The sequence below is a fragment of the Danio rerio genome, chromosome 7 (genome assembly GCF_052040795.2).
Source record: "Danio rerio strain M-AB ecotype USA chromosome 7, GRCz13ab, whole genome shotgun sequence".
NCBI classification, from domain to species: domain Eukaryota; kingdom Metazoa; phylum Chordata; class Actinopteri; order Cypriniformes; family Danionidae; genus Danio; species Danio rerio.
The window spans coordinates 8,865,123-8,880,487 of record NC_141027.1 but is presented as its reverse complement, the minus strand read 5'-3'; the positions used below and the strand labels follow the sequence as shown (position 1 = coordinate 8,880,487).

General features: G+C 38.6%; 2 protein-coding genes across 5 annotated transcripts in view; one reads left to right on the top strand and one right to left on the bottom strand.

Annotated features, from left to right (window-relative positions):
- Nucleotides 1–15,365, bottom strand: part of helz2c (helicase with zinc finger 2c) — a 284,230-nt gene that overhangs the window by 89,066 nt on the left and 179,799 nt on the right.
- Nucleotides 1–15,365, top strand: part of adisspb (adipose secreted signaling protein b) — a 73,993-nt gene that overhangs the window by 26,354 nt on the left and 32,274 nt on the right. Inside the window, 1 exon segment of the mRNA NM_001436955.1 lies at nucleotides 11,042–11,178. Coding sequence (NP_001423884.1) covers nucleotides 11,042–11,178 — 137 coding nt within the window.

Here is a 15,365-nt window from a genome sequence, read left to right as displayed (position 1 = left end):
AAATATTCCTCAGATTTTGGTCTATGTTGACATGAGAGCATCACGCAGTTGCTGCAGATTTGTTGGCTGTATATCCATGATGTGAATTTCCCGTTCCACCACATCCCAAAGGTGCTCTATTGGATTGAGATCTGGTGACTGTGGAGGCTATTTGAGTACAGTGAACTCATTGTCATGTTCAGGAAACCAGTCTGAGATGATTCACTCTTTATGACATGGCATGTTATCCTGCTGGAAATAGACATCAGAAGATGGGTACACTGTGGTCATAAAGGGATGGACATGGTCAGCAACAGTACTCGGGTAGGCACGATGCTCAGTTGGTATTAATAGGCCTAAAGTGTGCCAAGAAAATATCTTTGGTCACCGGTTCGAGTCCCGGCCTGGTCAGTAGGCAGTTCTATGAAGAGTTTGCATGTTCTCCTCATGTTGGCGTGGGTTTCCTCCAGGTGCCATAGTCCAAAAACATTGTGTAGTGCAAATATACATGGCTTTTATATGACTAATTGAATGAAATTGCGGCTTTGGCTAAAAACTTTTGTTCTAAATTCTTTATATTATGGCTGGAACATGATTTACTGAGTGTTCTGTAAAGGGCTTATATTATGAATGTAGGATGTAACTTCCGGAAGATGCGCATTCAAGTCCATATATGAGAAGTAGTTTATGCCGAGTCATCTGAGTGCGACGCGATTTCCATCCGTGAGACCAGAGGTCGCGTTAGACTTTCTAATTGTCCGTCATTTTGACGGAGAGGGTTGTAAAAATTCCGTCATAACCTATCATTGATCGTTATTTAATTTGCAGACTTTCTAAGCGCTTATTATTCATATTTTAATAATGTACTTGCAGGATGAGAATATAGGCTAAATTATTCATTTATTTATTTAACAAACGAACAAAATCTCCTATCTGCCTTAACTCGTATCATCCGCCTGTGTTGACCTGAACTGGGTGCTTGCTTGTGCATAATCAAACGCATCAAGGGAGACTGATGCAGAGGCAGTTGTCATTAAATTCTGTGTCTTTGCCTCGGAAAGTCGACTTCTCGTGACCAAAAACCGGAATTAGCACCACTTCAGCCAGCGTTTTGTAGTTAGGAAACATTTCCCCTAAGGCTGTGATTAGAACAAAGTTTGCTGAATTCTCTGAATGTGGTATTTCCCGATACTGCAAGCACTTATTTCACCGGGAAAAAATACTACAGCACGCTCTCCTTCTGCACTAGCAGCGCGTCTTCACTGCACCCAATGACTGTAAAAAAATAAATAAAATCTGCACCACTCTGCGTTCAGTACTGCTCACAATGCACTCCAAAGCACCTGACCTGCTTTCTGCCGCTAGGTTGGCTCGTAACAGCGGTCGGCGACTGAGGATTTTTGTCTTTGTTCTTCATCGTCCACTGCATCACTTCTTTTTTTCACCTTTATTATTAATATCACAACTATTTGGCCGTTTAAAGAAACTTCTCACACTCAGCTGTTGTGAGATTTTTGCAACTTTACGCAGCGGGGACAAAGAGGAGACAAAACGAGGGCAATCGCCATCAGCTGGACAGGAGTGGGAATTACAGTTAGTTACAAATTACAATACATCACCCTTAGCATAATCCGTCAAAATGACAGATCACCTTCAGATTATTCCGTCACTGCTGAAAAAAATCTGTCAATGACGGAACAAATTCGGTTGACGTGACCTCTGCGTGAGACATTGTAAAGTGCTGGGAAACTACCTCCTTGCTCACAAATAATAGGTGGAAGGTCTCCTGACTCCTTAATCAGAGTGCTGAAGTATTCAGCTGCATTAAAGAACTGGCATTTTGAATTGGGCAATACCCAACAACATTAATAATGTTTATCGACGCATTAGTTTTTAGTGTGAGCATCTTGGCAACACTTCGGTCGTTCGTTTGTTATTATTGCTCTCTTTCCTCTAGCAAGACATGCTCTGAATGTAAGATGTCATTTATTTTTACTCTTGCCGCAGGGATCCAGAGAGTCCCTGATGTGATCTACAGTACTTCTGTCTATAGCCGCTCATTTCATGTGATGAGTCTCCAGGGCCGTCGTGACAACCTCGATTAACACACTTTATTTTAACCACACCAGGCGATGGTTAGGTGTGATAAGACGGTTATTTGACAACCTGTAATGCCCCATTCACACGGGGCTTCAGCGGCAACACTTGACTGATGACGTGTCTGAAGTTGGGGCTAATGCGACCGTCATAGCAGCGTCAGCCAATGAAATTCAGTCTGCTATAGGCCACTGTCTAGCTGGTGTATTTGCATACAGCAATCTGATTTGCTGAAGCTTGGTTGAAAAGTGGGCGTTGGTGCTTGAAAAGTTGAGTTAGTCCCAACTTCTGCAGCGAGCAACGCCTCTAAAGCAGCGGCGATGGATGAAATCTGACAGCTGCCGGTAGCCCATGTACATACCGGGGAACACAAAATCCTACATTTAAAGAATAAACATACATGTGAAGATAATAAAGATAAATTGGCCATTTCAGATAAACATATTTTTACTTCAGTAAACATAAATAAACCATCTTAATTATCTCGGTGCTGAAAAAATGCGAGACTGTAGTCTGTAACGCAGATCGAGTGCTTTTATAAGATGATAAAAGCCCACATCTCCAATTACCGAAAACGGCTGCAAATCTTTAGCAATAAACACCCGCACTGCCTTTGTTATTTTTATGTGTCTCTTGGAACCAGTTGGGTATGTTTGTTTGAACGATTCAGCGAGGGATTATTGCTATTTGGAGGACTTTATTACCTTCTCTGCTATCCTGCCTTCAGACGGTGATATTGCTGGGTGATGCGCTGCAGATGTGCAGTCATGGTTATACGTGTAAATCAATGCTTGCACACAGTTATTTTTTTGTTCACCGTTTTTTTTTTTTTATTGTCATTATACTTACTGGCAAAACTGAAATGTCCTCACACCGCTGTGAGGACATTTGAAAGACGCAGTTGCTTCTTCACATTGTTGCCTCAGAATCACTTCACTGCCTCTCGCCATGTTAAAGTGGGGAATGATGGTCAATCGCCCCCTAACTGTAGAGCATAGTGATTGGATATTTACCCGCAGGTTGGAGATTCCTCATCACAGCTCATGGATTTAGAGGCATACGCAGTCAATTCAGGGAGATCTAAAACGCACACAAATTATTTAAAGGGCCATGAAACCCCCTCGTTTCAGCAGGGTGTTTTCACACCTCTACTTTGGAAAAAGTCAGAAAAGTGGGCGTGTCCAGCTCTGTTTAGGGGGGAGTGTCGGAGGAACTAAAGTGGGATGGCGTGGGAGTGTCTATTTGGGCATGCGCGAGTTTCAGAGTCAAAATACACACACACACACACACACACACACACACACACACACACACAGGAGAAAGTGATGGTGTTTAACCTACATGGACATCTGTAGTCGAATTATTTGCCAAATTATTAAATGTTGGACTTTAACTGCAGTTTGGCTCTTTCATTCAGGAAATTCATTCATGCCCCTCGCGACAAACGAGATATTTGATTCAAGTATCTGCTCTAAGCGTGTATTTTTCATGCAATGTTTGATACCGCACGGCGAATGAGAGAAAAAAAAACTCTGCATTTCCCGGAAACTTAGATGCACACGACAGGTAGTGTCAGAAAACCGCGTGTGTTATTCCGGTCACTAAATGCGGTAAAAACCCTACACGAGGTTAAAGTTTGGTTGTGGTGCTAAAGTGTTTACACTCAGTGCAATAGTTAACTTAGTTCGATACGAACAAACTAAATAAACAAAGAGCACTGGTCGCTCACTTACCAAATCTGTAGAGACAGGACAATCACCAGTAACTAGAGCCGCGTCTTTATTTAGAGGAGACTACAAGTGAATCCGGATCTCAGCGTTTGCAGATGAGAACAGCTCTCAGGTAAACAATAATCCTCCTTAGACACGCAAGTTATTGTTGTCGAGCGTCGCGTACACTGTTAATCCACACGTGACTCTGAGCTCTCACAGAGAGAAAATGAAAACAAAACTTAACTGCAGCAAACTATAAAAGCAACACTTCACGCTTGTTTTGCCAACACAACGTGGCGTCTCTGCCGTCTGAACACTGTGACAGTAATGAATATTAATGAAGTTGCACAATAGAGCGCGCTGATTGGTTTGAATCAAGCCTTACTCATGCATTAATGCATCACACTGTAAGACGTAATAAGACTCACTCTGGCACAGATATCCAGTCTGCACGCTGGAATACAACACTATTATGTCATGACCGTGACGCAGATTCAAAAATTAGTTTCAAACCGGAAGTACGAATTTGCTTGAAATAACGCAAAAACAACAAATTTACACTTTTTAGTGAAATAAAGGTGTCCTAATAGTGTTTATAGCAGTGTGGGACACATATACGACTGTCAACAGCTCAAAACATGTGTTTTGGTGTTTCGTGACCCATTAAGCCGAGAAAACAGCAATTCACAAGCGTGTATTAAACCGCGCAGGTTCTATATATATATATATATATATATATATATATATATATATATATATATATATATATATAATAAAGTCTTCACTTTAAAGTGCACTAAAAGCATTTTTTATTATTTTTTTTGGGTAAAGGCTTTGAACAGATTTAAAGGATTTTAGAGTGAAAAACAAGGACAAATCCCCAAATCTGATGTTCACTTCAGTGGATTCTGTGCTTTGTTTACCCAGATGTGTGTGTGTTTTGATACTAAAATGAAAGCAATCTTATGAGAATGCATAACTAATTTATGTATTGTCAGAAAAGTGGCTAAGTCTTACAGATTCCTAAGATTTCATGTTTTCATAAGATTTTTTAAAGGAGGCGTGGCCACAAACAACACCCCCAAACACAATCGCCATTGGAGGATGAGCAATGATGATTCATTGGATTTACTACAATGAAAACTATTTATTTGGTCTGAATTTAAACAAAGTAAGTTGAACATTACTCAATTTAATCTCTTTATTTATAATCAGCCCGTATAAATTGTTTGCAACAGTTTTGCAGAAATCATTTTTTTTTCAGTGTATTAAAGTGTACAAATAAGATTACAAATTCATACAAATTAGCCACTTATACAAAGTTACAAATTGTTGTGAGATTGCATGGCCTTGTCAGATTAGCATATTTACCTGACCTACTTAAACATAAACACCGTAGAGGCACTAGAGTGCTAATGAGCCAATGATTAAAGGGCCATGAAACGCCCCGTTTCAGGGTGTTTTCACACCTCTAGTTTGGAAAGTCGGGAAAGTGGGTGTGTCTAGCTCTGTTTGGAAGGGAGTGTCGGGGGAGGGAAAAGGGAAAGGATTTGAATGAAATGGGAGTTTCCTTTTGGGCATGCTCTGATTTTCACCGAGGAAAAACAAACACACACGCAGAGGAGAAAGACAGAGGCTGTTGTTAAATGACGGTGGAATGTTTGATACCGCACGTCGTATAAGAGAAAAAAACTCTTGCATTTCTCTGCAACTCGAATGTACTCAGTAGGTCAGAAAGCCGTGTGTGTGTAGACAATCCTGTCACAAAATGCGACGAAAATTAAACACGACGGTCGGCAAAAGTTTGCTTGCAGTGTTCACGTGTTTACAAACCTTTCCAGATGAGAAAAGCTCTCGAGTAAACAATGTTCCATACAAACGTATTTCTGCCGTGCATCACGTGCACTGTAATCCACACTTTGAATCCAGCTGCACTCTCATAGAGAAAAAAAATTAAAACAAAACCTTCACTGCAGCACATTATAAAAGCAACACTGACGACCCGTATCTCCAAACATTTCTTATTCTTTTCCCACTCCTTTTGGCAACACAACGTGGCGTCTCTCTGCCGTCTGAACACGGTTTCAGGTACAGTCTTCAAAGCTAGCATGCATATTAATGAAGTTGCAGCGCAAACATAATAGAGCACGCTGATTGGTTTGAACCAAGCCATACTCATGAATCAATGCAGCACACTCAGAGACGTAATACGGTACTCCCAGGTACAGACGTCCAGTCTACTCCCTGGAATACACGCTAAGATCTCATGGCCGTGACGCAGCTTCAAAAATTCATTTCAAACCGGAAGTACGAATTTTCTCGAAATAACGCAAAAACAACCAATTTTCACTTTTTAGTGTAATATATGTGTCCTATTAGTGTTTTTAGTAGTGTGGGACACATATACCACTGTCAAGAGCTCAAAAAATGTGTTTTGGAGTTTCGTGGCCCTTTAATGCTTAAAGAATTAAATGTTGAAAACTTAGATTATCCTGCTTTAAAGGGCTCCAATTTTGCCCTTTTTACAAGATGTAAAAAGTCTTTGGTATCTCCAGAATGTGTCTGTGAAGTTTCGGCTTTAAATATCAGATCATGTATTATACCCTGTTGAAAATCTCTATTTTGGGGTTTTTGTGAAGGAAATCGTAGCTGATTTGGTGCCTGTGCCTTTAAATGCAAATGAGCTGATTCTTGAAGTAGTTTTGCCTCGCCCACTCTCAGGACATTTACTTCAAAGAAGTATGACCAGGGTTGAATTTCAGGATAAACACACCAAAATCACAACTCGGACACAATGAAGCCGAGACTCTCAGTCACAGTATGATGAATGAGCCACTTGCAAAGGCTGTTACAACATTCACACACACACTGCGCTTTTAACATGCGTGTTGTTTTTTTATTGATCTACTCATTGCTCATGACAAGTGTGACAGAATGTCCTCCAAATGGATGAGTATGCTGCTGTATAGAGATCATTATAGCTAAGTTACTGTTTAGAATAGATCTGATTTAATGTCTCTAAAGCAGAACTCTTGTGTTGTGATTGAAGCGTCCTTGTTATAGTTATGTACACTATGCAGCTGTGCTGAATCCAGTAGTTATGAATTGCGTAGCTCAAAGTGTACTGCAAAATGCAATGAAAAACACAGTGTTTTAACTTACTGCTTCTTGAGGTGCAGATGATCACAGAGAGTTGAACAGATCTTTTAATTCCAGTTTCTTTGCAAATCCTGTCTTGTGGACATGACTATATGCGTTACTATGGAGACTTGTTAATACAGGCCTGTTAATCTATATCAGGTGGGAAAGGCCACACTCCTTTGAGGTGCACCTTAAAATAGCTCTGATTTAGATCCTATTTTAAGATCAGGAAAATAAAGAGCCTTGTTTCGTTTCTATCACTCAAATTTGACAGTGGACAATACACCTACACACAGTTCTGTCCAAACAATAGATTTTCGCTTAATAGGTGCCCTTTTAAGAAGTGGACTTACTAAATGTGTGCTTTCTGTTTCACCCTGATCCTGCACCACAAATGGATTGCAAATGTGGAATTAGCATTGATCTTGCACTTTAGTTCAGGACTGGTTGATCTGTGTCTGAGAAGCTGAACCCTGAGGCTCTCATTACAAGCTTTATTAAAAGAGCAGAGCACAGCCAGGGATTTTTCAGTTTTGATATTTTTAGTGTTGCTGCTTTAATCAGCATTGCATGTGCTATATAGGTGCTAGACGGCCTGAAACAGTACATTTATACACACTTTAATGAATAATTCCAGTTTTAAACATTTCCTGTGTGTGTGTTGTTGCTCTTGCTGTTTTTAATGCAGAAACTAGGGCTGGGCAGTATGACCAACATTTTATTTCACGCTATGAAAGTCTATTTTATGGTAATGAGATCTTTTATGGGGATGGCATGGTGGCTCAGTGGTTAGCACTGTTTCCTCACAGCAAGAAGGTTGCTGGTTTAAGTCCTGGCTGGGTCAGTTGGCGTTTCTGTGTGGAGTTTGCATGTTCTCCCCATGTTGGGTTTCCTCCGGGTGCTCTGCTTTCCCCCACAGACCAAAGACATGCGCTATAGGTGAATGGGATTAACTAAATTGTTCAGTGACTAAGCCGAAGGAGAATGAATGAAAGATATTTTTCACAGTATCGTTTTTACAATCGACATTTTTCCAATCTTCTGTCGCCAATTTTGGTGAGCCTGTGTGAATTGTAGCTTCAGTTTCCTGTTCTTAGCTGACAGGAGTGGCACCCGGTGTGGTTTTCTGCTGCTGTAGCCCATTTGCCTCAAGGTTGGACGTGTTGTGTGTTCAGAGATGCTCTTCTGCAGACCTCTGTTGTACGAGTGGTTATTTGAGTTACTGTTGCCTTTCTATTAGCTAGACCAGTCTGGCCATTCTCCTCTGATATTGATCTTAAAATCAAGACCTTAAAAAATTAAAAACTGCTTTTATTTTAGACTAAACAAAACAAATAAGACTTTCTCCATAAGAAAGCAATATTATAGTAATACTGTGAAAAAATCTTTATAAATCATCGTCTGGGAAATATTTAAAAAAGAAGTATATAAATTCACTGGAGGGCTAATAACGCAACTCTGTATACAGCTGTAGCAGAAACATTTAAAAAGCTTACATTAAATATCCATGTCTAGTGAACATGAAATCAGTAATAAATACTGTGGGAAAGAAAGACTGGGACAAACTTGACAATTATAAACAAAATCCGTCTTATTAGTGTTGTTCAGTCCAAAACATACTCCCTGTTTGCCAACTGCATACTTGTGTCATGATGTCATCTCCTGCTGTCATTTTCAATTTGTCTTTATTCCAAAGTTGAATTAAAAAACATCGAGGCACTAAAGTTATTGTGCATTGCAAAAATGATTGGAGCATGTTTTAAAGGAAAATATTGGTTCAGTCTTTCCCTGGGATTCAGATTGGCAGTGCACCAGCATCTGATTTACTAACACCCCATAAGAAATATTAATAAGAATATTACACATTTGACAGCATAGCGGTATCTTGGGTATGTGTAAGATTATTTTGTTTGAAAAAAAGTAACTCGAATCATAATATGTAGCCTATCTACACTATATGTTTTCTGTAGTATAGGTTATGAAAAGTTGTAGATCAAAACTATTTAACATAAACCAGGATTAATATACTTAACTAAGATGTATACACTTGTTTTGTTTCAGCTAGTTGCCAAGATGCCATTTATTTTTTTCCATTGAACTAAAATAAAGTTTTTCTTAAATTATTTACATTAATTCACCATTAAATTAATGTTATTGTTAATTTATTGTTGTTTAAATAGAAGTTTGATTTTGTATTTGTTCTCCATTTCAGTGAAAAATATTAAAATCAAAGGACAATCCTATAGATCCGAATTGATTCCCAGTAACAGAGCTCTATTTTAATTATCCAGGTGCAAAGTCTAAAGCTGATGGCACAAAAGCATTAAGGTTGTGCTCGAATCCACTTTTGCTATTTTAAGGTATAAAAAAAGGTTTGCGCCCTGGCGCATGGTCTAACAGGGTTGTGCTTATTCTCTTAAAGAGTTATGTGTGTGTTATGAGCATAACGTGCATTAAACCAATCAGAGTCTCATCTCCCATTCTTCAAGAGTCAGTTGTGTAGTGTCATGGCGCATTTGCTATTTAAATGGCGGACTTTTGTGGAAAACCTGTATGCTTCACTAGCGAGAAAACAGTTAAACAGAGCATCTGCAGCACAAGGATAAAAAACGAGCCTCCTCCATTCAGACTCTACTTTCTCTTTACTTTACTCCTTTACTTTCATGGGTAAGGAAACGGTTTTGTACTCACTCCACTGAAGACATCCATTACCCTACATATTTAGTTTAGTTTGTTTCAAAACTATTTTTAAATTCAGTTCTGATTTCCAGCAAACTAATAAATGAACAATAATAACAAAGTGTGGTCAAAAACCTGAGTTATACCCAAACACACATCCTATGCCTCATATGGTGATGCAAATGCATTTGCTTTTTAAACAATGTTGCACAAAATGTGAAAAATAGGGTTGTGTTGGTCTGAAAATAGCAACTTTCGCTCTCGTGGATAGAGAACTTGTACGCACAGACGTCAATTAGCCTATAAATAATTCATTTAGTTTGTTAAGCGCAAAGATTTGTTTCAAAACTATTTCTAAATTCAGTTCTAATTTCCAGCAAATGAATAAGTTATATCCAAACACACGTCCTGTTCTTATGTATGTTCTTAATAATGGCGCAAATGGATTTACTATTTAAAAATGTCACACAAAACATAAAAATTAGGGTTGTGTTGGTCTGAAAATAGCAACAAATTGCAAAAAAAAAACCACATCTTGCACCTTATTGAGCCGGGTGTATGATAGGGCATTTAGTGTTACTTGTAAAAACATGGTAAATGTTAGTGATATGATGATGGAATCACCTTTCAGATTGATTTAGTTTTTTTAAAATTACAGCAATTTTTTATTTGATGTTCAACTAGTTTAAATCACACTTAAATTTAAAGAGTGTTCCGCATTAATAAATAAATAAATACATAAATCGATTAAAAAAACATCAGTTTAAAGTGTTAGTTCAACCAAAAATTAAAATTGTTTTCATTTACTCACCCTGCTTTGTTAAACACAAAAGAAGATAGTTTGAACAATGCTGGAAACCTGAAGCCATTGATCTCCATGTTATGTGTTATTCCTACTATGGACGTCAGTGGTTAGGAACCTTCTTTTGTGTTCAACAGAAGAAAGCAACTCCTTTAGCTCCCTCAACAGATTCCCAATTGGGTTTAAGTCAGGACTCTGGCTGGGCCACTGCAGAACGTTCATATTTTTGTCTGCTTAGCATTTCTTTACCATATTTGCTGTGTGTTTTGGGTTGTTATTGTGCTAAAAAGTCCACTGGTGCCCAAGGCCAGGTTTCTCTGCAGATTGCCTGATGATGTCGTTGAGAATTTTGATATATTGCTGCTTTTTCATGGTGCTGTTTACTGTGATTTTTTTTTTTCTTTTCTTTTTTTTCTCTTAAAATCCCAAATCCCACAAATTTAATGACTGCAGAAATGAAAAGCGCCAGACTGAAGGTCTTTGAGGGTTTTCAGGTGTCAGATTGGGCGAATTTGATTTGAATAATTATTGCAAGGTTAAAAGCTAAATATGTTCTCAGTCTGTGTGTGTGCGTGCGTGTGCGTGTGTAATTAGCTCAGCTGTAAGTCTCTGCTTTTTGTTTTCCCTGCAGTGTCTTCAAAGACGGGCGGTGTTCGCTTCGCCGAGGAACCTGCATCCGCCGCTCACTCGCATGTGCACTTTGACGAAAAGCTGCATGACTCCGTTGTCATGGTGATACCGGAGTCAAAAAGCAACTTCCTGGTTAAGGTAAGGGAATTAAAGCCACAGTTTTTTGTGCACGTGCAAATTATACAAATAACTGCTCAGAGAATTAAGTGCTAGAGTAGGAATGGGGGAGTGTATTTTTTATTTTATTTATAGAGCAAAGAGTTTCTACAGGTGGTTTGTCAAGCCCACTCACCTGTGTTAAGCACACTTCATAAATGCATAATGGTTTTTGTTTGTTTAAGCGATCTGGAGTGGTTGTAAGAGTTTTAATTGAGATTTAATTTAATTAGTAAAGTTTTAATCAAGATTTAATGATTCTGTTGAACCACATTTCGAAAGCAATGTGCAGTTTTCATTGTCACAAATTCACTAAAAACCCACTAGAGGGAACCATGTACATTTTTGACCGGGGATTCCCAAACTTTTTTTTTCCGGGACCCACCTAGGCAAGTAATTTAATCTCAAGACTAGGGGTGTCACGATTTCGATTTTTAATCGAAATCGATCGAAATTTATGCTCAATTTCGATTATCGAATCAAAAAATAGAATCGTCGATGCTGCCACGCCCCCATGTCACGTCAGCTTGGCTTGCCAAGCGGGAAAAAAACAGGCTTGTTGAAGTGCTTGTTAAACTGCAGAAGCAGGAGACCCGTCGACAGAGCTTAAACCCTCTCCTCTTTCAATGAAGTCGCCGGTGTGGAAGCATTTTGGATTTCCAGTGAGTTATGTTGACAACGTTCGTGTTGTTGACAAAAAAAAAACACAGTTTTACAAGCTCTGCTATGTACGTATTACGTACGGTTCGTCCGATAGACAACACCGGCATCGCGATCCTCCGCCCGCCCCCGTTGCAAATCCGCTCGCGAAAAGTACACACTCAGGCCCTGTTTACACTGTCTTTGTTTTTAAATGGCATTTTAGAACGACAACGATTTGACATCCACAGTGGCGTGTAGCATTTCTGAGCAGCATTCCTTACTCTCTACCTCTGAAAATGCACATCACGTGACCACACAGACACAGACACACACACAGCCATGCGCTCGAGACAGCAGGTCCAGGCAATCTTTCACTCACTTGTACTTAGTCATTTTAGCGAACACCTCAGATACTGTTGGCTGGTTCCTGTTGGTTGTGCGTCTTTTTAACCGACGCCATTATAACGACACAGATCACTGCCTATTCACGAGTCCCGCAAAAAAAAGTGATTGACAGGTGGTAATTATGTGTGTATCTTGCCTTTATTCATTTACTGTGTGATTTGTTTATGGGTAAAACAAAGACCATGCAGGTCAGATAGTTTATACGGTAGACTACAAATAAATAATTGGTCATTAATTAATTATTCATAATCGAGAATCGAATCGAATCGTGCCTTTAGAATCGAAAATGTAATCGAATCGAGGATTTGGAGGATTGTGACACCCTTACTCAAGACCCACCATAATATTTTATTATGGAAAAAATGGGTAAAAAAAATGTATCCATTCAAAGCTGTCAAAATATATGGTGTGTGGCTTTTTGGATTTTGCGATTTGATATGCACAAAATGAGGCTCGAAGTGCTTGTTGTGGGATGCTGGCTGTAACTGTGATCATTTTTTTTGTTGAAAAAGATCCTCTTCATTTTTCAGAAGAGAATATGATCAACCTTTGATCAAGACCCTTGATTATGATCAAGCCCTGTCACATCGCAGTAAATTCCACTGCTAGTGTAGTCATAAGAAACTAAATAGCTTTTTGATCGACTACTACAAGCTGGGAAAAGGTCAGATAAATATGCCAATGCAATTAACATTATTGCTGAATAGATCTAATATTTACACATTTGCTTGAGGAAGGAAGGATGGGGATAGTTACATTACTATTACTATTTTCCATAACATCTATGCCCTTCCATAACATTAGCTGACGTTAAAACTAACAGATAGCACTATAGCTATTTATTGATTAGCAATCTGTCAACGTTGGTACTGTATGTAAAAAATATGGGACAACACATAGCTTCAAATGATAGAATAGATAGCAAACAATAGAAAATATTGACAATAAAATAAAAGGTTTAGCCTATTAAAATCAATGGCCTATCCAGAAATTAAATAAAGCCATAAAATCTATTTCACTTTTGATTGTATTTGCATATTGGTTACAGTTACTATAGTTATTTAGTGAAGAGCAGCAAATGAATCTCCCAGTGTTTTGTTTGATAACAGAGGTGTTAATGTAAGAATGCACAGATCTATAATGAAAGCATTCGACTACTTTAATAACTGTTTGTGCTCATTTAAGAGAAAATTAGTTTTGTTTAAAATAAAACACGCAGGACGAAGCAAAAAAAAAAAAAAAAAAAAAAAAGCACTTTTCTGACGGTCCCTTACTGAGAGCTCCGGTCTGCACGAGCTCTACCAGCTAAACGCAGATTGCGAGAGCTCAAACGGAGCAGTGCTCGTAATGTCGAGGAAAAAAAAAAAAAAAAAAAGACAGCTGTGAAACAAAACCAGCTTTGTCTTTTTGTAGGAAACACACTTTAGATATTTTTAGTGTAAGAGGCTTTTAGGGTTTTACCGTCAATCGTACTGGTTTTGATTCACCGCAATGTAAATATAGCTGCAGCTATGTGACGTTCCGCGACCCACCTTTGTTCACTGTGCGAGCCACTAGTGGGAGCCACAGTTTGAAAACCCCTGTTTCTGACCATCTCAAATAAGTTACTGGGGCACATTTTTTCATAAATCCACCAGAGGGCGCTGTATACATTTAGATAGCAATATAGACATTTGTTGTAAATCATTCTGAATGTGAAACTACACTGGAGTTCAGACCACAGCTATAACTATAAAGATGTCAAGAACCTGTATAGTTGGGATCACTTTCAGAATGATTTTTTTCCCCACCAGTTTATAAACAAAAAAACAACCCAGGCTTATTGGACTTATGTGCCCAGGAAAATATTTTTAAGAACGGAGAAATATGTACCCTGGGCTTCTTGCAGTTTTGGTTTTCACAAATTAACTAAAATCCACTAGAGGGCGCTGTGTACATTTTTGACCATCTCAAAAACGTTACGGAGGCATGTTTTCTCATGTTTTGTAATATAGATATAGATAGCAATATAGATACCAATATAGACGTTTGTTGTAAATCATTCTGAATGTAAAACTACACTGGAGTTCAGACCGCAGCTATAACAATAAAGATGTCAAGAAATTGTATAGTTGGGCTCACTTTCAGAATGTTTTTTTTTCAGCTTATAAACCATAAAACCAACCCACGCTCATTGACATTATGTGCCCAGGGATACGTTTTCGAGAATGAAGTAATATGTACCCTGGGCTACGTCTTGCAGTTTTTGTTTTCAAATATTAACTAGCTAGAGGGTGCGATGAACATTTTTGACCATCTCAAATACTTTATTGGGGCACGTTTTCTTATTGGTTTTGCCATTTCTCGTAAATCCACCAGAGGGCGCTGTATATATATTTCTGCATATTTTAACATCCTTATTGCTCGCTTCTACCATTCACAAAATATATTCTTTTGTTTTAAACAGAAAAAAGAAACCAAAAGTCATTTTGGCGACACGGTGGTGCGGTAGGTAGTGTTTTTGCTTCGCAGCAAGAAGGTCGCTGGTTTGAGCCTTGGCTGGGTTAGTTGGCAGTTTTATGTGGAGTTGGCATGTTCTTCCTGCGTTCGCGTGGGTTTCCCCCACAGTACAAAGACATGCGGTACAGGTGAACTGGGTAGGCTAAATTATCCAAAGTGTATGAGTGTGAATAAGTGTGTATGGATGTTTCCCAGAGATGGGTTGCAGCTGGAAGGACATCTGCTCCATAAAACATGCTGGATAAGTTGGTGGTTCATTCTGCTGTGGCAACCCCGGATTAATAAAGGGACTAAGCCGACAAGAGAATGAATGAATGAATAATTGTAATTTTTGGTGAATTATCCCTTTAAATGATTCTTAACCATTTAGGCAGGGCAGGTTCATTTATATAGCACATTTCACATGCAATGGTAATTCAAAGTGGTTTACGTAAACATGAATAAAAGAAACAAGTAAAAAAAAAATGAAAACAAGCAATCAAAATGATTCAAAATATATTAAAATTTGTTTAACAGAGTTTTAAATGAATGAAAAAAAAAATTTCTCCTGTAATTCACCCAAAGCATCATGAGGTGTCGGGAAAAAATAAGGATAGCTTCATTAGCTTCATTTGATGGTCTCA